The sequence below is a fragment of the Peromyscus californicus genome, unplaced genomic scaffold, assembly GCF_007827085.1.
Source record: "Peromyscus californicus insignis strain IS unplaced genomic scaffold, ASM782708v3 Scaffold_13__1_contigs__length_99412109, whole genome shotgun sequence".
Lineage (NCBI taxonomy): Eukaryota > Metazoa > Chordata > Mammalia > Rodentia > Cricetidae > Peromyscus > Peromyscus californicus.
Window position 1 is genome coordinate 22,963,863 of NW_026294424.1, and position 25,653 is coordinate 22,989,515.

At 41.3% G+C, this 25,653-nt stretch overlaps 1 protein-coding gene across 1 annotated transcript in view; it reads left to right on the plus strand.

Annotated features, from left to right (window-relative positions):
* The first annotated feature begins 19,721 nt into the window (after positions 1-19,721).
* Papolg (poly(A) polymerase gamma) overlaps positions 19,722-25,653 on the plus strand; it is a 32,693-nt gene continuing 26,761 nt past the window's right edge. Inside the window, exons 1-3 of the mRNA XM_052734650.1 lie at positions 19,722-19,964; positions 23,305-23,466; positions 24,864-24,930. Coding sequence (XP_052590610.1) covers positions 19,948-19,964; positions 23,305-23,466; positions 24,864-24,930 — 246 coding nt within the window. The 5' untranslated portion in view covers positions 19,722-19,947. The remainder of the gene's footprint in view (positions 19,965-23,304; positions 23,467-24,863; positions 24,931-25,653) is intronic.

A 25,653-nucleotide genomic window follows, 5' to 3' on the forward strand; every position in this document is an offset into this window, starting at 1 on the left:
TTCCCAGCATGCATATGGCAGCTCACAACTGCCTGTAACTCCACCTCCATGGTATTCGAGTCCCTCACATAGGCATGCATGCATGCAAAACACCAATGCACATAAAATAAAAATAAATAAGTTATTTTAAATGTTTTAAAAATCCATTTCTGAATCCATATCAGAATGGGTCATTAGCAGAGGGCCTTTTCCCTTCCTCAAATAGTTCTGCTTTCAGACCACATATATCCCATTGTCCTGTCTCGTTCCCACCATCACTTTAAATCTCTCTGCTCTCTCTGGTCATCTTTTTACCTCCATACCCTCATATGTGCATGTATAGGTGCATGTGTACATATGAATTTGGATCCACACAGGAGAGAAAGCATGGGATGCTGTTTCTCTGAATCCAACTCATTTCACATTATAATGACTCCCCCTTCCATGAATTTCCTTTAAAATGTCATAATTCCATTCTCCTTTACAGTTGAATAAATTTCCATTAGACAAAGGTATATCTACCACATGTTCTTTATCCATTCATCTGTTGTTGATGGATGTCTAAGCTGCATCCAGAGCTCGCTGTCATGAATACTGCAGCAATAAATAAAAACACACAAGTGTCTCTGCAGTGTGCTGATTCAGAGTCCTCCGGGAACATTCTCAGGAGAGGGACAGTTGAATCATACGTCGTCTAATTTTTAGTTTTTGGTTTCAGTTTAGTCTTTGCTGATTTGCACAGTGGCTGCCCTGGTTTACATTCCCACCAGCAGTATGTAAATTCCTCCTTCTCTTTGTTGTTATTTGTTTTCTTGATGATAAGCATTCTGCCCAGATGAGATGGACTCTCGACATCATTTTAATTTGAATTTCCATGATGACCAAGGATGTTTAACACTTTCTCAAGTATTTATTGGCCATTTGTGCTTTGTTGTTTTTGTTTGTTTGCAACCAAGTCTTGTGTGTCCCAGGCTGGCCTTGAGCTTGCCATGTCACTGAAAACAATGTTAGACTTCCAATCTTCCTTCCTCGGCGTCTGAGTGCTGGGACAGTCCTGTGTCAACACACCGGTTTCATGTGGTGGTTGGGATCAAACTCGGGGTCTCTCTTCTGTGTTTAAAAGTTTCTGTTGCAGAAGTCTTTCACCTCATTAGTTAGGTTTATTCCTAGGTGTTTTTTTAAGCAGGTGTAAATGGGATTTCCTTCTCTGCCTGAGGAAGTTCATTATTGGTATATAGAAAAGCTACTGATTTTTGGTTTTATGTCCTACTAGTTTACTGAAATTGTTAATTGGGTCTGAGAACTCGCTGGAGTCTTTTAAACATAAAATCATGTGTTTACAAATAGATAATTTGGCTTCTTCCTTTCCTATGTCTACTACCTTTATTTAATTTCTGAGCTTAGGTAACTGGAGACTGAAAACATGTTTTTATATCTTAGTATATATTGTATAAAGTATATGCTGAATGATTTCATTAGATGTGAAATAGAATTGACTATTAACATTGTGTATTAACAATTTAGGTCACTTTGAAATTTTTTAAAATTCCTGGCTGAATTATAAATGTTGCCCATGGTCTATGGTTTGGTACAAGAAGAAGAACCAAAAATTCTAAGACTTATTCCTGGCTCTAATCACAAAGTTCTTCATTTTCTTCAACAATTGCTTTTCCATTTATAAAGTGTTACTAATAATTTTAATCTGCAAAATACTTTCCTCAAGAGAGTGTTGTGATTTGAGTGGAATTAATTAATTCTACATTTTCAAACATAAACTTCTATTTTATGTTCACTAGTGTTGAGATCCATGGAGCCTAGTTTTGGACAAGCATATGAGTCCTTGTCCAGGGGTCTCCAGATGAGGCAAAAGCCCATGGGGACATTCTCACACAGCAAGGACCAGTGGACTTCGGGAGAGCACAGAAGAATCCTGGGACTGAGTGGCCTGCACACTCTCTTCTCTCTCATAGTATTGATGATTCTCTTGGCAGTTTTTAGTGTCACTTTGTCAGTCACACATGGGACAGATGTGATCATTCCTGGAAACCCCAGTTTTTCTCGAATACCCTCCCCTAAAATTCTTTGGGAGTTGATGCTTCTCAGGTTTCTTGTTTGGGGATGCCAGCTGTCACTCAAGACCCCGGGAGCTGTCCTGGTTCAGTGCTGACAGGAACAGAGGCAAATCACCTCTATTTCTGTAAGTAAGTTTTGAATGATATTGTTGTCCTTGAAAATGTGTGCCTATGTCAATCACCTTTTAGTTCTGTAAAGCCAGGATGTACCTGGCTCCATATTTGGCCAAGTTAGCAAAATGGTAAGTGTTATTTTTGGTTTAAATGATGTTTTGATGTAAAAGTTGGGAAAAAAAACATATTTGACTTAAATGCTGGAGGATGGGAAAAACTTATTTGTCAGTGTGGAAAACCATGCTTTTTTTGATGTGTAAATAGACGGCTGGAGGTATTCAGGGCCGGCCACTTGGGTGAAACTCACCGGGTGCTCCGACACTTCATTTCTTTGCAGTGACGCCCCTTCCCCATCTCAGGACCTGAACCCAGGCTGTGGTGAGGCAGTGGCACACTAGAGTAAGTCACAGTATTGAAGCTAATAGTTCCTAAAAATGATCACTTTTTAGAATTATCAGTTCATTGCCGGGCGGTGGTGGCGCACGCCTTTAATCCCAGCACTCGGGAGGCCGAGCCAGGCGGATCTCTGTGAGTTCGAGGCCAGCCTGGTCTCCAAAGCGAGTTCCAGGAAAGGCGCAAAGCTACACAGAGAAACCCTGTCTCGAAAAAAACCAAAAAAAAACCAAAAAAAAAAAAAAAAAGAATTATCAGTTCATTTAGTAATCTTATGAAATAGAGATTAAGCTGAAACTAACTCAGATAAAAAAAGTAATAGCCCTTAGGGGCTGTCAGAATGGTTCAGCTGGTAAAGGTGCTTGCTGCCAAGCCTGGTGACCTGAGTTCAATTCCTGCAATACATGGAAGGAAGGAGAGACTCAGCTCTCAGAGTTGTATTTTGACCTCCACATACATGCCATGGCACATGTGTGTGTGCAAACAAAATAAACAAACAAACAAATAAAGATAATATCGCTTACATTGGTTATCACAATGCATAGACATTATTTTTTAAATTTTGTATTACATATATTTAGTGTGTGTGTGTGTGTGTGTGTGTGTGTGTGCATGTGTGTGCACATGTGTGGAGGCTAGTGGACAACTTGTAGGAGTCAGTTCTTCTTTCACAATGCGGGTCACATGGCCCAAACTCAGGTCATCAGGCTTGGCGAGCCATTTCACTAGCCCTCTAATGTAGCAGGAATCTTAGAGGTCTTATTAATAAAATCAAGCCTGAGGCCAGTTATTGGGGTGAACACTGGAAGATCAGAGAGACAGAACAGGCCACAGCCACCTCACATTGCCAGTTCCTCAGTTGGTCCTGTTTCCTCAGACTGGAAGCCTCTGAGTCCTTATCCAGAATGAATCTCAGCTGAACTGCTGCTAGAAGCCTGAAAGCTTAACCAGCCAAACACTTCTAGTTTCTGGTCTTCATGCCTTATAAACCTTTCTGCTTTCTACCACCACTCCCTGGGATTAAAGGCTCGCTTTCAGGGATTAAAGGCGTGAGTCACCATGCTTGGCTGTATCCTTGAACACATGGATTTCTGCCTCTGGAATGCTAGGATTAAAGGTGTGAGTGCCACCATTTTCTAGCCTTTGTATCTAGTGGCTGTTCTGTCTCTGACCCCAGATAAGTTTATTAGGGTGCACAATATTTTGGGGAACACAATACCACCACACTCTAACATTATTATAACTAACATTATATATCATGAGGAAGTGGGGGGGAGTACATAAAACACTAAAAAGTCAATACTTGCATAAAACTACAAATTAAACAATTCTTGGTGTCCAATCCTCCTGTGAGTTTCCTCAGAGAGCAGCTGACATATAGTCCGGCATGGAACCAATCAATTCACAACAAATACCCTCAGATCTAACGGGAGATTCTGCACCAGGGTATTACACTGTCTGATGTTAACATGTTAGACAAGACTCGGCCATACTGTAATCTAAGTGGAACTGATAGGAGAGCATGTTCAGGTAGACACTGGGTTCAAACAAGGTATCTTTGTCTACCTCTGGCAAGTTTCTTTCCCACCTCTTCAGAATGTCTTTCAGATTGTTTTAGTCAGGGTTCTCTAAAGCAACAGAATGGAATATATATGTATAGGTATAGATATTCATATATATATATATATATATATATATATATATATATATATGAATATTAGCATGGCTCACAGGCTGTGGGTCAGGAAATCCAACCATGAATGTCTCCTGGTGGGAAGGCCATGAATCTTGTAGCTGTTTGGTTTTCTGGGCTGACCGTCTGGTTCTGGATAACCAATGGGTATGTCCTCCCTGGGGAAGACAATGACTCCCACTCTTGGCATCCTCCGGTCCCTAGAGTTCTTTTGTGTAAGCTGAGGCATCGCAGGCTTTCACCCAACACTTGGGCTTGTCTGTTGTTGTCCTTGTTCAGTGCACGTTGATGAGATTTTGTCGGTGTAGTCTCTGACATTACAGGAGACACACTCTCACAGCAAACTCTCTCATCCTCTGACCTCACAGTCTTTCTGCACTCTCTTCCACAACGTTCTCTGAGCCTTAGGTGTGGGAGGGTTTGGTAGATGTATCCATTAGGACTGGAATCCACAACTCTGCATTTTGATTGTTTTTTATTGCGATTTTTTTAAATTGCATTTTGATTGTGGTTTTCTGTGATGCCCGTCTGTTGCATATCTTTTTAAAGTGGACTGCCACCAGAAATTATGGCCTAGATTTAGGGTGGGTCTTCTGACCTCAAACAATCTAGATTTCAGGAGAGTATTCTCACTACAAATGATTCAGTCAAGAAGACCTCTCACAGATGTTTCCCACTCCTTTGGGTTGGTTGTACATGTAGTCAAGTTGATGAGCAAAATTAGCTGTCACAACTGGAAAGTGTGGGAGAAAATAGGTCTAGTGCCTGCTATCTCTCTCCAAAGAAGAAGCAGCGATTTCTGCCTTGAAGTAATTTTAAGCAGTTATCACCCTCTTATCATAACAAATCTTTTCTTTGAACGAAGGTGTAATAATAATAATCATGAAACATAACTGCGCATCAGAGTTCATGATTGTAATCCCAGTACTCCCTAAGTGGAGGCAGAATAATTACAAATTCAAGCCAGAAAGGGTTGCAGCGTGAGTTCAAGGCCAACTGGAGGTCTACATGGTGCGTTTGAGGCCAGCTTGGGCTATACAGGGAGATGCTCTATTAAAAAGAAATTGGGAGCCAGCAAGATGGGTCAGCAGATCAAGCTCCCCATGTCAGTCTGATGACGTTGGTGTCATTCCTAGGCCCCACGTGATGGAAGGAGAGAACCAGCTCATTGAAGTTGTTCTCTGACCTCCGAATGTGCACTGTGGTATGAATACATGTGCACACACCTGATAAGTGAATACATGCAACTTTAAAAAGAAATCAGAAACATACCCATAGTAACAGTTAGGGGAAAAGGAATGCTTAAAACATAACGCCCCCCCCCCCCCCCGCCCCGATCCATAGTAACAGATAAGGGAAAAAGTACTTAGAACACACCAAATTCTACAGTTGCTACAGGGAAACAAAGCATATAACTCAGGTAGTCTACAGCTTTATAAAATTCTTTTTCTGGGTTTTAAATAATTTTTTAAATGTTTTATGTGTATGAATGTTTTTGCCTGCACATCGATATGTGCATGCCTGCTGCTCATGAGGTCAGAAGAGAGCATCCGATGCCCTGGAGCTGGAACTGGACTGGATGCTTGTAAGCCACCATGTAGCACTGGAAACCAAACCTGGGTCCTCTGCAAGGGCAGCTGGTCTCCCACTGCTGAACTGTCTCTCCAGCTGTGATTTTTGGTTTTTTTTTTTTTTTTTTTTTTTTTTTTGAGACAGGGTCTTATTATGCAGCCATGGCTGGCCTCAAAGTCACAGCAATCCTCCTGCCTTTACCTCCCAAGCGCTGGAATTACAGGTGTGAGTCATCATGCTTGGAAAAAACTTTTTGTTAGATTAGTATAAGTGCATAGAAGTGCAGAAATTATAAACATACAAATGAATTTAAAAGTAGAAAAGCACATTTATGTTACCAGCAATCAAGTCAAGAAATAATAATTGTAATCTATGAAAAACTAGTTCACAATTTAAAATAGGCCAGAGTAATGATTAGTATTTGTCCTGGTCAGTGTTATGTTGCTGTGAAGAGACACCATGGCCATATCAATTCTTATAAAAGAACATATTTAATTGGTTCTTGTTTACAGTATTAAAGTTTTAGTCCACTATCATTATTGTGGGGAGCAGGGGGCCTGCAGGCAGACATGGTGCTGGAGAAGTAGCTGAGAGTCCTAAGTCAGTTCCATAGGCAACAGCAAGAGAGAGACACTGGGCCTGACTTGGGCTTTTGAAACCTCAAAGCCCATCCCCACACTTCCTCCAATAAGTGACACATTTCCTCCAACAAGGCCATACCTCCTTTTCCTCTAACAAGACCACACCTCCTGATCCTTCTCAAGTAATGTCACTCCCTGGTGACTAAGCATTCAAACACATGAGCCTATGGGGGCCATTTTTATTCAAACCACCACAGTATGAAGTTACAATCTAGGACAGGGATAAACCTGGTGAGGTGGTCAAATAGTCCACATTTTATCTGGGAAGGGGATGTCCATAAGTAAAATTCTGAACATTTAAGATTTGTGCCCTTTGTCCAACTTGTCATGATTCAATTAAAAACATTTTTAAGGGCTGGAACAATGGCTCAATGGTTAAAAGCACTGGAAACTCTTGCAGAGGACCCAGGTTCGATTCTCAGCACCCACATGATGGCTCACAGTCACTCATAATTCCAGTTCCAGGAGATCTGATACCCCCTCTGTCCACAGAGGGCACTAGGGCATGAAAGTGGCACATGGACATACACACAAGCAAAACAGACATCTAAAAATAAATTTGTTTATTTATTTATTTATTTTTGGTTTCTCAAGACAGGGCTTCTCTGTGTGTGGCTCTGGCTGTCTGGAACTCACTCTATAGACCAGGCTGGCCTCGAACTCACAGAGACCCGCCTGCCTCTGACTCCTGAGGGCTGGGATAAATGTGTGTTCCACCAACACCTGGCTTAAATTTTTTTTTAAAGAGTTGATGTTTTTTGGCTTTGAACTGTATGTAAATATATGCAACACATTTTCTTCCTTTTGTATCTTGCTCAATACCATTTGAGAAATTCATCTGTGTTTTTGACTATAGTTAAAAATCATTAATTTTTCATTGCTAATAATGTTCAATTGTCTGACTATGCCACAGTTTTTAATAAATAAATGTATCCATTCTATTTTGGAGTTGTATCTTGTCTGGAGTGACTATGAAGAACACCTCTGTATGCCTTTTGGTATATAGGAGCAAACATTCTTCAGGCCATAAGCATCATGGTGGTGAAATGGCTGATGTGGGCTGTATGTCTAACTGGGTGTTAACCTCTTTTTTCCTAGGCAGATCTCATCTCCTAATAGCCTATTGATGAAGTTAACATCCTAATGATCCAATCATCTTTTAATATTGTGACTAGTTGAGAACCCAGTTAACAAGACAAGAGCCCTATTGAGGGGAATACTTCATATCCGAACCCTGACAATCAGTTTTCCAAAACGTCTGAGAAAATCAACTTAACGGACAAAGATGTGTTTTCGTCCACAGTTTTCAGTATCTTGTCACTTGGTTCTCTTGTTTCTGGACACATGGCAGGAGGATATGAGAGAGGAAAAGTGTTCACTTCATGGCTGCCAGGGTGCAGAGAGAGCAAGAGGCAGCAATGTGAGGTCAGGCAAAAGATAAGTTCTTTCAGGCGAAAGATAAGTTCTTTCAGGGTATGCGCCCCCTAACTTACTTCCTCTATTGAGGCCCCAGCTCCCACAGTTCCTACCACCTCTCATAATCAGTCTAATTATGAACCCACTGATGAGTTAATTCACTGATGGAATGAGAGCCTTAATGATTCCTTTTCCAGAATCCCACTTCTGAACCGTAAGTCATCAGGTATCATGTCTTCATGTAAGAGTCTTTTGGGAACATTCCTATTCAAACTGTAACAACCTTATTAAACATTTCACCACTTATCTCACAAATACCTGCTGCAGGAAAAAGTTAACTCACTTGCTTTTCTGGTTCAGGATGCAATATAAAATCTAGAATCACCTGTTTCACTTATTTGTAAAAGTTTAACACAAACCACTTTCTCCTCTAGCCTCACAGTCAACACAAATACTCTGGTGATCTCCATTCACCAAAATATGTGGAAATTTCTCCTACAGCCCCAACCCTGACTCCCTGGCTCAATGTTTTGTAGCTCAGTTCCATTCAGATGCTGTCTAGATATGATCAGATCTCACAGGCTGAGATCAGTCCCAAGTCCAGGACACCAATAGTTCTGTCCGACTGGCAGCAACCAGGTTCCTGCAGCCTCCTCCATGGGTTTTATTTGAATTGCTAGGATACCACCACAGAATTCAAAGACTTATACTTGCCAGTTTATTATACATAATGTTAAATACATATAGTGGCTATTCTTGGTTATCAGCTTGACTGCATCTGAAGTTAACTAAAACCCAAAAATGGAGGGCACATCTGTGAGGAATTTCTGCTTAATTTGAAGTGGGAAGATCCACTTCTAATTTGGATCTTTGAGGAAGACACACCTTTGATCCAGATCTAATCTGGGCCATGCCTTCTCTTGGAAGCCTATGTAAAGACATGAAAGAAAGAAGCTTTTGCTCTTGTTTGCTTGTTCTGGCCTTGCCAGCAAGTCCATTCCTTCATTGGCATTGGAGCCTACCTCTTCAGGATTCCAGCATAACTGAAGGCCAGCTGAGACATCCAGCTTTGTGGACTGAGCAACTTCTGAATTCTTGGACTTTCCATTCATAACCAGCCATTATTGGATTAGGTGGACTAACAAAAATTATTGGAGTCCAGCCCCTCAATAGCCTTCACCCAGAGTTCCAGAAGAGATGCTACCGGCAGCAGATTAATCTGAGGGATTCGCTAATAAATCTATGCACTGTGTGTATAATGTATAATATATTATATATATTTAATATTATATATATATGCACACATATAGAGAGAAAGAGACAGACAGGGGAGAGAGGGAGGAAGAAAGAGAGAGATTCATTCTATAAGTTCTGATAAATTCTGTTGCTCTAGAGCAGCAGTTCTCAACCGGTGGGTCCCAATCATCAGAAAACCACATATTTCTGATGGTCTTAGAGATTGAGACACCATTCAGTAGCAAAATTACAGTTATGAAGTAGCAATGAAAATAATTTTATGGTTAGGGGTTACCACAACCTGAGGGACTGTATTAAAGGGTTGCAGCATTAAGAAGGTTGAGAACCACTGCTCTAGCGAACCCTGACTAATATAATACACACAGACGAATAACCAGACGAAGAAGCTCCTGACAGGTATGGTGAGGGTGTGGGAGAAAGAGGGGTTAAGCCCTCTCTGGCCCTGCCACTCTCCCAGCATCCCCACATGTTTAGCAAGCCAGAAGCTCATCAAATCTGAAGCATTTTTATAATGCTTGGTCTTCTGTCCCAGCCCGTCTGGAGGTTATTAGATGTGTCTGAAATGTCCAACCCTAAGCCTCTAATCACCTGGTCTACCCAGTCACTGGACCCGTCCTGAGGATGCTTAGTAGCACCCCAAGTCACTTTTTAAGCATATAATCAAGAATGTTAACTGAAAGGTACCATTGTTAGTAACAAAAGATATGCCTAACACTTGGGAAAATCTGGAATATTTTAGGAGTTCTATGGTAGAAACAATAGAAAAGTCAAATATATTTCATATTATACCAGGTCTTGTCCATTTGGTCTTCTTCAGTCTAGAATAGTTCTTCAGTTTTTGCCTCAACATTTCTTTCCTTTCCTTTTCTTTCTTTGTATTTTTGTTTTTGTTTTTTTTTCTTTTTCAAGACAGGGTTTCTCTGTGTAGCCCTGGCTGTCCTGGAACTCGCTCTATAGACCAGGCTGGTCTCAAACTCATAGAAATCCACCTGCCTCTGCCTCCGGAGTGCTGGGATTAAAGGAGTGCTCCACCACCACCCAGCAACATTCTTTAAAATAGAGGCAATTATGAAAAAGAATATCCTTGACAGACTAATCTGATATTTTCTCATCCTTAAATCTAGATTATGCGTTTTCAGAACGAAGAAACCCACAAAGCTGGGGTTATGCATTTCTTGGTGCCTGGTACGTCAATTTTGATAACGTCAAATTTTCCCTTTGCAGTTAATGCCATTTTTTTTTTCAAGACAGGGTTTCTCTGTGTAACTCTGGCTGTCCTGGAACTTGCTCTGTAGACCAGGCTGTCCTCGAACTCACAGAGATCTGCCTGCCTCTGCCTCCTGAATGCTGGGATTAAAGGCGTGCTCCTCCACCACCCAGCTCAATGAGCTATGAAGCTATGCAGCCCAGCCTAGCCTCCAACTCTCAATGCCCCTCCCTCGGCCTCTGGAGTGGTGGGATTACAAGGTGTATGCTGCTATTTTAGGCTAGTAATGTTGATTTTAATAATTTGGTTAAGGTGGTAAGATCTTCCAGGCTTCTCAGCTACAAAGCTGTTTATTTGTCTAATTTGAAATGTTCTGAGGTTGTTTGGTTTTGCCTTTTGCGACAGGTCTAATTCTATATATATGACAGGCTAGGTCTGAAACTTGTGTTGAGCCTCCTGCTTACGGGATTACGGGTGAGTGTTCTGATAGCTGATCTTGGTTGTCCAATTGATTGCACCCACTGAAAACTAACCCACAAGCTAGTAGGACTCCTATGAGAGATCTTTGAGGATTGAAGGCCCACCCTGGGTGTGGGCGGGACTTCTCACAGCAGTGCTGATAAAAGGTCTCATGAGGACACTTTTGCTTCCGTGTTCTCTTGCTAGAGAGTTCCTTCACAGATATCAGAAGCAACTTCTCTGGGATTCCAGCAGGGTTTGAAGACCAGCTTCCCAGGAGTCCTCCAGGTCCTGAGGTCCGGATTTGGACTGCTGAGACATCCAGCTTTGTGGACTGCACCAGGTTCTCCGCCTCTCCACAGTGAGCCAGGAGTTGGACTACCCAGATTGCATCCAGTAAGCCAATCTAATAAATCCCCCTTACTCCATGTACTCCGTTCTTTCTTTAGAGAACTCTGAATAATGCAGAGGCACTATGTCTGGCAGACCTTCTTTTTCTTTAATGACATGTTAATGATATTTTTTCATATCAAACTTAGTAGTAGTATGTTTTAAGTTTCATGTTTGGTTTTTAATAGTATATAGAAATCAAATTGATTATAATATATTAACATCAATCTGGCTAGGTGTTTTAATTATTATTATTTTAGTGTTTTAACTATTTAAAAAATATTTTTGCCAGCCTGGTCTACAGAGTGAGTTCTAGGACAGCCAGGGATGCATAGAGAAACCTTGTCTTGAAAACAAATAAGAAAAAACAAATTTTCGCCGGTCAGCAGTGGTGCAAGCCTTTAATCCCAGATCGGGAGGCAGAGCCAGGCGGATCTCTGTAAATTCGAGGCCAGCCTGGGCTACGGAGCGAGATCCAGGACAGGCACCAAAACTACACCGAGAAAGCCTGTCTTGAAAAACAAAACAAAACAAAACAAAACAAAACAAAACAAAACAAAAGTTAAGCAATTAAATAAAAAGCCATTTAAAAAAATTTCGCTGGGCGGCAGCGGCGCACGCCTTTAATCCCAGCACTCGGGAGGCAGAGGCAGGAGGATCTCTGTGAGTTCGAGGCCAGTCTGGGCTACAGAGTGAGTTCCAGGACAGGCTCCAAAGCTACACAGAGAACCCCTGTCTCGAAAAACCAAAAAAAAAAAAAATTTCATTCCTTTTTTATGTTTTATGTTTCAAGCCTTGTACATTTTGTTTTCTTGCTAGGACAATATTAAACCCTCATGACAATAGTGGATATCCTCATCTCATTCCCAGATTTAAGGAGAAAGGTTTTGATAATTTACTATTTAGTATATTTTCTACAATTTTTTCTTTGTAGAATCAATTTTTATGAAAAGTATTCTCTGTCCCTGGACACTGGCTGTCTTCAGTATCATGGCTATACATCCAAGCTTATTAATCACCTCTGCATCTACCAAGCTGATATGTTCCTTTTATTCTACACACATACTTAATTACATTTATAAACCTGTCACTGTTGATCCAGTCTTGGATTTCTTAGATAAACATAACTTAGTCATGTCTACCTGCTAGATGAATACTCTTACTTTAAAAATATTGTAGCAAATGACAAGTTTTTCACCTCAACTGTGGTCCAGCATAATCACGGCCCAGGTTGCAGTCAGATTTGCTTTCCAGGTCTCTCTTTCTTTTCCAGACACTATGGTTATATAACACATCGTCCCAACAGTGAATAGTCTAGAAAAAATAACTCCTTTATCACGGCTTTTTCTGTGAGTCAATAACCCCAGAGCTGCCCAACTAGACAGTTCTACCCAGAGTCCCTGATGAGGCTCCACTCTGTTTAGATGAGACTGCGTTCTCTCAAAGGCTTCCTACTTCTACGTCATCTAGTGCTGTGGAGTCTTTCAGTGTGTGTAAATACACTCTGGTGCCATGTGATGAAATCACACGATAATGAACATCTCAGAACATATCCCATAACTAAACAACGTGGCCACCTTTGTCTCCCTTCAGCAGCAACTCACAAGTACCACGGCTAGCTTGCTGCTCTACCATTACACTTGCACCAAGAAATTCAGCCCCAAAGCTCCCTTTCTGTCTCATCCCCACGATGTAGTGCTCACTCTTCATTTTCCATGTATAGTCCTACTCTTGGGACCCTCAAACCTGCTCCTAAGACCACCTCTCAGATACCCTTCCTAGACCTGGGGAAGGTAAGGGGAAAGTTTGGGTAGACTTAAGAAATGGGTGTCATCTATCACCAAGGCTGGAGATAGTCAGAAAAGCCATGACACACTTGAGATAACTGGAAAACTCAAAAATGCACCTGCCTACCAGTAAACCAAGATGACGTTTCCTCCTCACGCCTGGAATGTCCTGTGGTGAGGGCTTCTTGAACCCGGGACTGTGAGGAGCTGGCAGAGTGTTGAGGGAGAAGCGGTTCCTCAAGCAGCAACAGTAAAGGGTAGCATCTATAAACACGGGTTCTGATATTGATTGCATCCCTCAGCTTTCTGTCACCATGACATACACCTGAGAAGGACAGTTATGAGGAGGGAAGATTCATTCTGGCTTACAGTTTCAGAATTTTTGATCGTAGCTAGAGTTTTTGATTGGTAGCTGCTTGGCCTTATTGCTTTTTTTTTTTTTTTTTTTTTTTTTTTTGGTTTCGCTTTTGGTTTTTCGAGACAGGGTTTCTCTGTGTAATTTTGGTGTCTTTCCTGGAACTTGCTCTGTAGCCCAGACTGGCCTCGAACTCACAGAGAGCCACCTGGCTCTGCCTCCCGAGTGCTGGGATTAAAGGCGTGCACCACCACCGCCCAGCGGCCTTATTGCTTTTAACCTGTGACAAAACACTGCATGATAGTGGGAACATGTGTTAGGTGAGACTTTTTGCCATTAAGCAAAGAGAAGAAGCCAGGATCCCCAAATCTTCAGTGGTATAACTTCTTTTGTCCTTAAAGTTTTACTTTATTTCTTTAAAAAACTTTTAAAAAAGAGTTTCATGCATGAGCGTCCTAGTTAGGGTTTCATATTGTTGTGAAGAGACACCATGACCATGGCAACCCTATAAAGGAAAACATTTCATTGGAGCTGGCTTACAGTTCAGAGGTTCAGTCCACTATTGCTTTGGTGGTAGGCATGATGTCATGCAGGCAGACAAGGTGCTGGAGAAACAGTAGAGAGTTCTACATCTGGATGCACAGGCAGCAGGAAGAGAGACTCTGGGCCTGACTTGAGCTTCTGAGACCTCAAAGCCACCCCCAGTGACACACCTCCTCCAAAAAGAGCACACCTCCTAATCCCTGCAAAGTAGTGCCACTCCCTAATGACCAAGCATTCAAATCTATGAGCCAATGGTGGCCATGCCTAGTCAAACCATCACACATAAGCATTGTGTTTACATCATTTCCACCCCTCCTTCTTCCCCTCCAATTTCTTCCATATCTGCCCTACTCCCTCTCAAGTTCAGTCTCTTCTTTGTCATTATTTTTGGGTTTTGTTTTGTTTTTGATTTTTGAGACAGTCTCTTTCTGTAGCTCTGTCTGTCCTGGAACTCACTATGTAGAGCAGGATGGTCTGGAACTCAGAACTCTGCCTGCTTTTGCCTCCTGGATCCTGGGATTAAATGCTTGTGCCACCATACCCAGCTCAACCTCTCCTTATTTATTTATTTATATTTTATGTGCATTGGTGTTTTTGCTTACATGTAGGTCTGTGTGAGGGTGCCAGATCTCCTGAATCCGGAGTTATAGACAGCTGTGAACTGCCATGTGAGTGCTGGGAATTGAACCCTGGTCCTTTGGAAGAGTAGCCAGTGCTCTTAACCCCTGAGCCATCTCTCCAGCCCCAACCTCTCCTTCTTTAAGTATTATTATATATAGGCTGCTGAGTCCATTTAATGTTGTTCATATGTATATGTGTCTAGAGATGACCACTTGGGATTGATAACATATTAAGAGGCTCATCCCTGGGAAGACATTTCCCTCTCTGAGCAGCCATTAATTTCCTGTAGTTTACCTGGTATGGTAGTGCACAACTTCGATCTCAAAAAATAAAAATAAAAAAAATTGACACACTTTTGACTAAACTGGTTTAAAGAAAGAAAGAAGACCCAAATTAAAATGAAATGTTCCTGTAGTTCTTCATCTAGGCAGGGCCTTGTGTGATTTCCCTCACCAGTTGGCACATCAACTGGTATTGTCAATATGCAGGTCTTGTTTAGGTGGCCATGTTTTTTAGATTTCATAGGGTCCACTTCCCTGTCATATACAGAAGACACACCGCACAGCAGACATCCTGGCCCTCTGGATCTTACATCTATCCACTATGTTCCCTGAGCCTTGGGTATCGGGATTGTGTTACAAATGTTGGTCACCCCCCACCCACTCCCCGTCAGTTCTGCATTTTGACCAGTTGTGGATTCCTGTAATGGTCCCCATGTGTTGAACCATCCCTGAATCTCAGAGATAAAGCCAACTTGATCACGATAAATGATCTTTTCGAAAAACACCTGTACTCAGTTTGCAAGTATTTTATTAAGGATTTTTGCATCTATGTTCATCAGGGAATTGGCTGTAGTTCTCTCGTTCTCTCTCTCTCTCTCTCTCTCTCTCTCTCTCTCTCTCTCTCTCTCGTGCCTGGTTTTGTTACTAAAGTAAAATGGATGTTGTTTCTTTCAGTTCAGAAAACTGTGTCCAGAGTTGGAATAGCAGCAACAAGCTCATGCTTCAGGACTCTAAATTCTGAATAAAGTTTCACCCTACCAACATATAAGCTGATTTGATTCTCTGGTTGTGTAAAATAGACGTAGCAATCAATAGTCTTTGTAAAACACTTCAGAAATGTCTGGTGTATTTAAAATGTTAGCTAAAATAGTATGAAAAGTCCAACAAAGGCATATTTTCCAAACAGTTTTTGTGGGACCCAGAGCGGCAGCTGAAGTTCTAAAGCTTGTCTTTTTCTGCAATATAACCTGTGTTAGAAGAAGCAACTGTGTACCTGATTGAGTCAGGGAAGTTGAAGTGATGAAACCCGCCAGCAACAATGTGTCAAATGAGTAGTAGAAAGCTGGTTGAAAATTTAAACCCCTTTTTACTGGTTAATCTCCAACTGCTAAAGACAAACAAAAAGCAAAATTAACATGATTGTAAACCGAGCACTGTGTCCTGTGGCTCCATTTCAGGCCTGCTGAGAAAGAATGGATTGATCAAAGCAAGCGAGCTCACTTAGAACTGTGGAGCTGGGGCTGTCCGGCAGCGCACAGGCAGCGGCCATTATCCAGCCTGTTTCCAGGAACAGGTGAGCACCATAATTAATCTCAGCTTTCATTTGGAGAGAAGCAAGAAATCAATCCCCTTCCCCCATCCCCTGAAGTTATATGCCAATCCCCTGAGTTCTGGGGGAACGTTTTTAAATTGCTGTAAAGACTTTCCCCCTCCTTCCAAGCACGTGGAGGGGATGCTGCATTCCCTAACTTGAAGACTTCTCCCTGGAAAGCTGTTGATTGCTATCTTGGTTTGTTTGCTGCATCTCACACCTCAACTTAGAGAGTAAAGCCTCTGCTAAAGAAGCTAGATTTGGTTCTGTAGGCCTTGAACACTATGTAAATAAGGAGGACATGGAACTCCTGATCCTCCTGCCTCTACCTCCTAAGTGCTGGAATTATGCCCGATGCTAGCAAGTTTTTTTTAATTAAAAAAAATTATTCAGAGACCCCTGGAACCTCGCCTCACAAGCGTAGACCATGCAAACCCAAAGATTTGTTATTGGAGATCCTTTCAAGAGGAAAGTCTTAAACACCAGGCTTTTAAGGGCTGGCAAGATGCCACAGCAGGTAAAAGTGTTTGCCTGGTAACCTGAGTTCTATTTCTGGAACCAACTTCAAGTCGGAAGGAGAGACACCACACATGGACACACACAAATAATAAGTCAATTTTCTTCTCATTTTTTCATATTTGCATTATTTTCTATAGATATTTTTTAATCAATGGAGGCAAGAGAGACGGCTCAGTGGTTTAAAGCACAACCTGTCAGAGAAGGATTCCTAGCATCTGCATCAGACAGTTCACAACCACCTAGAACTCCAATTCCAGGGCTCCAGGCTTTCCCCAAGGGCTCCCGCACACGTGTGTGTGTGTGTGTGTGTGTGTGTGTGTGTGTGTGTGTGTGTGTGTGTGTATCCTCACACAGACACACATGCATACACATAGAAAAGGTACATCTAGCCGGGCGGTGGTGGCGCATGCCTTTAATCCCAGCACTCTGGGAGGCAGAGCCAGGGGGATCTCTGTGAGTTGGAGGCCAGCCTGGGTCACAGAGTGAGTTCCAGGAAAGGCACAAAGCTACACAGAGAAACCCTGTCTCGAAAAATAAAACAAAACAAAACAAAAAAAAAGAAGAAAAGAAAAAGAAAAAGAAAAGGTACATCTAAAAAACAAAACCAAAAGGCTCTTGAATTGTTCAAATTATGTATATTCTAGGTACAGGGAAGTAAATGGATACCTGTCCTGCTCCCTTCTCTGCACCAACTTGACTTTAAAAAAAAGCTGCAAATTGTGTAAACAAAGCACAGCTGTCCCCTTAGTATCCTAAGGTAAAAGGAGCTCCTTTCAGGGTCTCTCACTGGTTCCAACACTAACAGGTTCAAGTCCCTTCTATAAAATGACACTACAATTGCATATAACCTACGAACATCATCCCATAGATTTTAAACTATCTATAGATTAATTATGATGCCTAAAGCAATGTAAAATGCTGTATAAATAGGAAATGATGACCAAGAAAAAAGTCTAACATTGCATACAACCTATAGACATCCTCCTACACTTTAAATAATCTCTAGATTATTTATAGTACCTTGAACAATAGTGGCACATAACTTTAATCCCAGCACTCAGCAGGCAGAGACAGGCAGGCAGATCTCTCTGAGTTCAAGGTCAGCCTGGTCTACAGAGATCCAGGACAGCCAGGGCTACACAGAGAAACCCTGTCTCAGAAACAACAACAACAACAAAAACCTAGTTTAGAAAATAACAAAGGAAAAAATGTGTTCATCCTCTGTATAGATAGAATTTTATCTAGAACATTTTAACTATGAGGTTGGTTGATTCTGAAGATACAGTCTGTGGCTATGAGGCTTGACTACAGCTGCACCAGCCACAGAGATGTTACACTAGAAACCCAGGGATTTATGCTAAAATGCAGTGCTGGATTAACTGGGCAGCAGAATAAAACTAAACCACAGACGGCAACCTTTCTTCTTTGAGGAGACAATAAATTGTAGGTGTAGGCAGGCGATGCTGGAAGGTGTCCTCCACCTTTCTCAGTGAAGAACAAGCAAAGCCACTTGGTCACAGTAGATGAAGGAAAGAGGGCTGAGGGGCTTTTTAGAATCGCAAGGCTTGGATGTCACTCCTGAGTCTCTCAATGGTGACTGAATGTGGTGATATTATGGTTGTGTAGCAAAGTGTTCTTATTAGATATGCATATCAAAATACTTTGAAAAGTTTAAAGTTGGGACTATTATTAGGGCTCAGTAGATAAAGATGTTCACTGCCAAAGCCAAGGAACTGATTTTGATTCTTGAGACCCACATGGTGGAAAGGGAGAACAGACTCCCGGTAGTTATCCTCTGACTCCCACACGCAGGCTAAAATAAATGTAATTAATTTTTTTAAGAAGAAAAAGTCCAAGGTTAAGCAAAACATTTATTTTAAAGTTCTAGAGGTCACAGAGCTAGCAAATAGCAAACGTGGGTCTACTTTGAGCCAAATCCCACTCTAGCTACCACTCAATACCTCCGGTGTAGATTTTGTCTTCTCTTCATCACCTACTGAAATCTCTACTCTTCAAATCCTGCTAATTTATACAGCATCCCCTCTTTTAGGAAGCTACTGGTGACTTTTCCACCATGTATAGGTGGCCCTCTTTTGATCCCCTCATGACAACTGAACCCCATCAATAGTCTGTGTATATTTGTTCTCATCCACTAGACAGTAAACTCTTTAAGGTAGGGAATCTAGTTTCTACAGTGTGTGACACATACTTCTGCAGCAGAGAAATATCATTCACATCTGGTTTTTCTCCACCTTCTTTTGGAGAAATTCTGAACTTGATGAGGTCAAATAACACGTCTTTTATGCATCAGAAATAAACTGGAGCATGACAAACCAACAGACCAGATTTTCAATACATATTTTAAATCAATAAATGAATAATCCCTCCTTTCCTGTGACCGAGTCACTTTCCCCAAACAAGCAGGCTTAACTCCAGAGGAAAAAGACTTATGGTTTGAAATTACTTTTATCCTTTATCATTTTAAAATTGGTAACTGTCTCCCTCATTTTCATCCTCATAATCACAAAGAACATGATTTTTCCTATTGGAAAATGTGAGATTTTGTGTGTGTGTTGGGGGGATGTCTTGGATTTACCCTTTGGCTAACTGGTAGCAATAATGTTCAGCCTCTCAGCTAAATGCTAAAAAGCCGTAAATCGGGACTTGGATTTATGTGGCACTGCGAGGAAGGGAACAAGCTAGACTAATTTATTTATAAGCTTTCTTCCCTGAAATGATTGTGTTAAAGTCTCACATTCTTGGGTGTGACGCTCTGGCGACAAAATCTTCGCAACGTGTACTGATTACGTCTATGACTTAAAGATGTGGGTTAAAACGGTGTTAGGGAAAGCGGTGGTCTTTTCTAGATGCTTTCGTTGCAGAAACAAGGAAAAACTGACAAATAATCTTCCTAGAGGTTTGGCCGGATTGACAGTCCCACGGAGAGGGACGACCCGACGCTCTGACAGATGCGTTTGCAGCTGGAGCGCACACTTGAGGTGCCCAGGAGCCGGGAGCCGGGAGCCCGGAGCCCGGAGCCCGAGGCTGGGGGCGTGGCCGAGGGCGGGCCCGCGACTCCAGGGGCGGGGCCGCAGAGGGCGAGAGGCAGCCTGGGAAGCAGCGCCATATTGGCGGCGGCCGCGCTGTATTGTCATAAATAGAGCCGGTTTTGTGGTGTTTTCACTACTCGGTTGACTGCCTCGGCCGTAGTGAGTGGGGAAGTGAGCGAGCAAGCGAGCTACAAGCGAGCGGAGGGAAGTGGACAGAGGAAGGAAGAGAGGGCAAGAACAGGACCCCAGAGCGAAAGGCACTCGCTGGAGGGAGACGCAGGAAGCGATGAAAGAGATGTCTGCGTAAGTGGGGGCGGCGGTTGAGGGCGAGGTGGAGAGAGGTGCCCGAGGTGGGCAGCCCCGAGCTTGCAGCCCCGCGCCCCCACCCTGCGCAGCCGGCCGGGACGGCTGCTTGCCGCTGCCCGCCGCTCGGCAAGGGCACCTCCCCTCCCCGCGGCTCACCTGGCCGCCCCGCGGGGACTCGGGACCGCCGGCAGCCCCCCGCCGCCCGCCTGAGGACGCCCCCAGACCAGGATGAGGGGGAGAGGCGCGTGTGGCTGAGGAGAAGAACGGTCGGTCCCTCTGCTGCCCCAGCCCTGTCCGAGCCCGTCTGCTCCTGTCTGCATTGGCGCAAATACCATCCCTCTGCCTCCCCCTCCTCCCCGCTGGACCCGCCGTCTTCAGGTCTTCCCGAGGGAATGACCCAGCCCAGCCCGCAGGTTTGGGGTTGCTCGCTCTCCGAGAAGGGGTAACCCCCTGCCCCGTTCCTTCCCACAGACCCACAGTGTCTACCGGGCTGGATCCCCTGCTCACACTTTGATAAGTCAGAAGCCGTTTCCGTACTTGCCAAGAATTTATTAGAGCTTCTTACGTTTCACTTTATCAGGAAATGATTTAAACATACAGAAAAATGCACAGAAAAACAACACACACACAAAAAAAAGCCCATTTGGGTAGCCACCACCCATTTCTCCCAAAGAATAACACGGGGTGTGTTCTTACCTCTTTAATCTTCTTTCTTTAAAAGAAGTCAAGCATTCCAATACATCTGAAGGACTCGCCTATCCCTGCTCTGATTCCGTTCATGTCGCTCTTCCAAGGCCCCAAAGTACTGAATTTGGGGGTTATTGTTGCTGCATTTTTAATGTTAATAATACATATTCTTGTGTCCATAACCCATTGTACTTGTTTTAAACTGTTTATAAGTATCATCACAGGTACTACTCTGCAGCCTGATTCTTTAGAACATGTTCTCTCTGACCTTTATCTTATTATTTTCATTTCTAATTAATTCTTATTAATTAATGTATTCCATTTATAAATACACCCCAGTGCAGTCCTTTTAGGACTATTTTAGGCTATTTAAAAGTTTTGGTTTTTTTTTTTTTACAGACTGTCAGTGAACATTCTATTTACATATCTTGTGTACCTGCAGTAAAAGTTTTGTAAGTGAAGTTGATAGGTTGAAGGTTATGTGGGGGTATGTCGTTTACTTCCCCATTGTCCCACAAGAGAGGTTCAGAACCCTAGATTTTGAATTTGGAGCTCAGTAGATTGCTAGGTAGCCAACTTTTTGAGGATTCAAGTAAAGTGCAACAAGGAATTATATTGTCAGAGCTGAAGAATTTATGAAGGGGAGAATGGAGAGGTGGGGAAGAGATTGAGACCTACCTCTCAAGAGTTGTTGGGATTGATTGTGTGAGAATCTGTCTGTGTCATGTATTTATCATACACAAACATACCCAAACACCTTTATCTTTCTTAGATATAAGAAACCCAGATCTTTAGGGAGAAATACAACTTGAAATAATTAATTGAAGTTTTGTTTGTTCTACAGCAAGATGGAAATGGGGGAGAAATTAAAGATGGTTTTGACACTCCCTTATTTTTCATTAAGTCATTTCAAAGGTATATAGGCTGTTTGTTGAGATGAGGTTTTGAGCAGCCCAGACTGGCCATGAACTTGTTTCTGCTTCAACCTCTGGACTGCTGGGATTGAGCCCTGTGCCACCAAACCTGGCTAAGCTGTTTTACCGTCTATATTATCCTTTCTTTCTTCCTATCTAATAAACTCTCCAGCTGAAGAACATGTCTTAGTTTGTAGACTCACTAATAATAAGGCACTGTTGTTTCATTTGTTTTTGGTGCAGAGATGGAACTCAGGGCCCTACACATGCTAGATAAACACTAAGCTGTGTCTCCAGCCCCACGCCAATGTTTTAAGCAGTTAGTGCAAAAAGAATTAAACACTGTTGTATTTTGTGGTGTTTAAATTTTTAAATGGACACATTTGTGCATAATTTATATAATGATCAATTTAAAGTAATTGGCATGTCTGTTACATTTGCTGATCATTATGTAAACATGTACAGTGCAATTAATTATTAATCACAGTTGCCCTGCTGGGTTATAGAATATTAGAAATTAATCCTAGAACCATGCATAGTGGCACACACCTTTAATCCCAGCCCCATGGGGCAGAGGCAGGCGGATCTCTAAATTGGAGGCCAGCCTGGTTTACATAGTGAGTTTCAGGACAGTCAGAGATACATAATGAGACTCTATCTCAAAAAAGAAAGGAATCCTAGGGTCCAATTACACCTTTTTTTGGTGAAAAGGTGTTGTTATGTAGCCTAGGCTTTGAACTCAGATTCTTCTGCTTCAGCTTTCTGAATGAAGGGATGGAGGGACTGTGGCTGTCCCATTAATTAACCTCCCTCTTTTCTTCCTCTGTTATTTTTTAAAAGGCTAATTTACTAAAGTTAAAAGACTGTTTTTTATTTTGGGATGATATTCTTACTGTTATGAATAGTTCTTTATGAAAGTATGAAGAAAAGTGGTTATCAGGTTAGAGTATATGCTCATTGTTACTTTTGCAACAAAGTTTACTTCACATCTTTTAGTCATAGATGTAGTCAGAAATCTGTGGTACTTTATTCAAGATTGTGATTTCCTACTGGTTAAGGTCTATTAAGAGTCATTGTATTCTTTAAAATGTTGCTATTTAGTGTAAAGAATTCAACAATTATTCAGTGTGAAAATGTATGAGTTTCAATCTAAAATGAAGAGAATATTAACTAGTCACAAAATATTAGAGCTATAAATTCTGATGCAAGTAAAAGGTAAGTTTGTTAGTGTAGATTTCCCAAGGACTAGCCTAGTTGTGATTTCTTTTTAAGGTTAGAGTATGTCCTAAGGACTTTATGATGGACTGTTTTGTTCCTTTACTTGTTCAAAAACCGTTGTTTTTACAAGAGTGTCTTTCAAGTGTTTGACTGTTTTCCAAAGACTATAATCTAGATGGTACTTGACTCGGTCTGCAGGGTATAGTGGAGGTAGCCCTGGCACTGGTCCCATTCAGGCTTTTTGCATTTGAACTGAGTGGTGTTGATACAGTTGTCCTGATGCCAGCACATACTGCTTTGGGCTTGAAAAGACAACCATGAAAGCTGAAGGCTGTGTGAAAAGCCCTACATAAAGACCAAATACCCACCTTTTCCTTTTTTTTTAAAGTGGCTTCTTTGGTAATGTTCAATAAACTTTTAAGGTAGTTCAAATAACCTAAGTGGATTAAGAGGTTTAGTGTATTGGTATGAAACAATACTTTAAAAATTGTTTCCTCTTTTTCTTTTTTCTTGAACAGAAATACTATGCTGGACAGCCAGCGTCAACAAAAGCATTATGGAATTACCTCTCCAATTAGTTTGGCATGTCCTAAAGAAATTGATCATATTTATACACAGAAATTAATTGATGCTATGAAACCATTTGGAGTATTTGAAGATGAAGAAGAATTGAACCACAGGTATGTCATTGAAACTATAAAATATTTTTACAGTATGCTATTTAGTCATTTAACTCATACATATTGAATGCTTAATGATCCCTGCCTACGTGTATAAAAATGCCCAAAAAGAAAACTCTTGGCTCTCTTGGAACTTAAAGTTTTAATAGGCATTAGGAAAGGAGACTAACAACTAGTCAAGTAAGTAATTACGGTGTTATATATGGTAAGTACTGGTGGGAAAAATAAGTTTAAGGGTAGAAGTCTTTAGAGAAGACCTTGTTGAAAACCACTGAAGGAAAACTACAGTTGAGGAAGGGAGCCATGTGGATGTTTGAAGGAAGTGTGTTCTGGCGGAAAGCCTAAGGTGAATGTGTAGTTGGTGTATTTGAGGAGTAGATAAGCAAAAGATCTTGGGTGTCTAAAGCAGAGCAAGTAAATGGGAGAAGTTAAGACAGAGAAAATGCATTAGGAAGGAACTTAGGAGGAGGGCACTTTGTAAGCCAGTGTTAAATGTTTGGAAATTGAAGCCTATCTTGGTTTTGAGTAGAAGATTGGCATGATCTGACTCATGTTTTAACAGTTACTGCAGCGATGGTGTTGGGAATAGTCTCTAAAGGGTGGCAGGAGTAGGGGGCAAGAGCAGAAGCAGAGAGACTCGTTCAAAGGACATTATAATAACCCAGGTTAGAAATAATCCCTGAAACCTGAGTGTAGCAATAGAAATATGTAGTCTCATCTAGATGTATTAAAGGTAGGGTTATTTAATGATAAATAGAGACAGTTTCCAAAGATGACTCTAAGATTTTCAGTCCCTGCATCTTACTGGATGAAGTCCATTTTGAGGGGAAGACTGAGAAGGAAGCAAGTTTATAGGGATCAGAAGATAATTTGCCATGTACTTATAGGATGCCTACAATCATTTTTTTTTAATGTGGATGTTTATGCCATTGGTTTTAAATTTAATAATACCAAACTGCATTAGTTAAGTACTATTTCATAAAAAGTAGCCAATAATTAACTTACCTATTTTAATTACACAAAAAACCATGAGTACTAGTGAGAGAGAATGCTAGTCTCTAGTACCACACTGCATTGATATAATTCTATAATAAGGCAGAGTTGACAGTTCAGTTTACCTCTGTAGCCTCATTGAAGGTAACTTTGTGATTTATATTAGGTTTTTTAATTTTTGAAGACAACTCAAAGACCAAAATATCACATTTATCATGTCTGGCATTCTTAGATCTCTCAGGTTTGCTGTGTATCAACAGATGTGGTAGCATTAGCACATATATAATATGGATTTAATGTGGTATCATTACAAAATTTCTACCTGTGTGTTTATTTCTTTTATATTGTTTAGTTTTGGTTTTGTCTTAAAGTGTAAATCTAAAAATTCTCATCTTTTATTATAGGCTGGTTGTTCTTGGTAAATTGAACAATTTGGTAAAAGAATGGATTTCTGACATCAGTGAAAGTAAGGTAAGATTAAAACTGTATAGAATTCAATGTTTCATATTTTAGCCATTCATCCTAGCAATGCTGTGTAAGAATCAGATTACCTGAAATACTTTAGCATCTGTATTTGTGTTGAGTATTAATTTTATACAATATATGGATGTGTACTTTTGGATCTTTTGGAAAGATTCTTTTTGCTTTGTTTGCAAAGGACAGTTGTCTTTTTCTTTGTTGGGATTGTCCTTTTGCAGAACAGTAGTAGTAATGTGCCAGGTTGTGAGCAAATGAAATAAAGGTTTAATCCATTGGTTTTTACTTTCATATCTTACAACTATGTCAAAATCTTTATGTAAGTATTTCATTTTAAATGGATATTGTAATTTTGTAGCTCTCCATTTTGATTCACAATAAGTTAGCCGCTAGCTTCCATATTGAACAACAGTAACAACAAAAACCAGGCTCTCTGACATATTTGGGAATAAAGTGGTCTAGACAACTGAATTTCTAAATAAATAAGGTTTTACCCCAGAGATAGCCAAGTGTAGCCACAAGTCTATAAAAACGTCTAGTTTGACTTACATGCCCTGGGGTAGAATTTTTAGTTTGAGGAGATTTTACTTAAAAAAACAAACTTGAAACTTCTTACAGAGTGTCCCAGCTGGCAGCACCGGGCTTGCTTTTAAGCACAGGACAGAGAGGTCTGAATGAGATTAGGTTCCTGCTCTCTGGTGCCTCGTAGCCTCACTC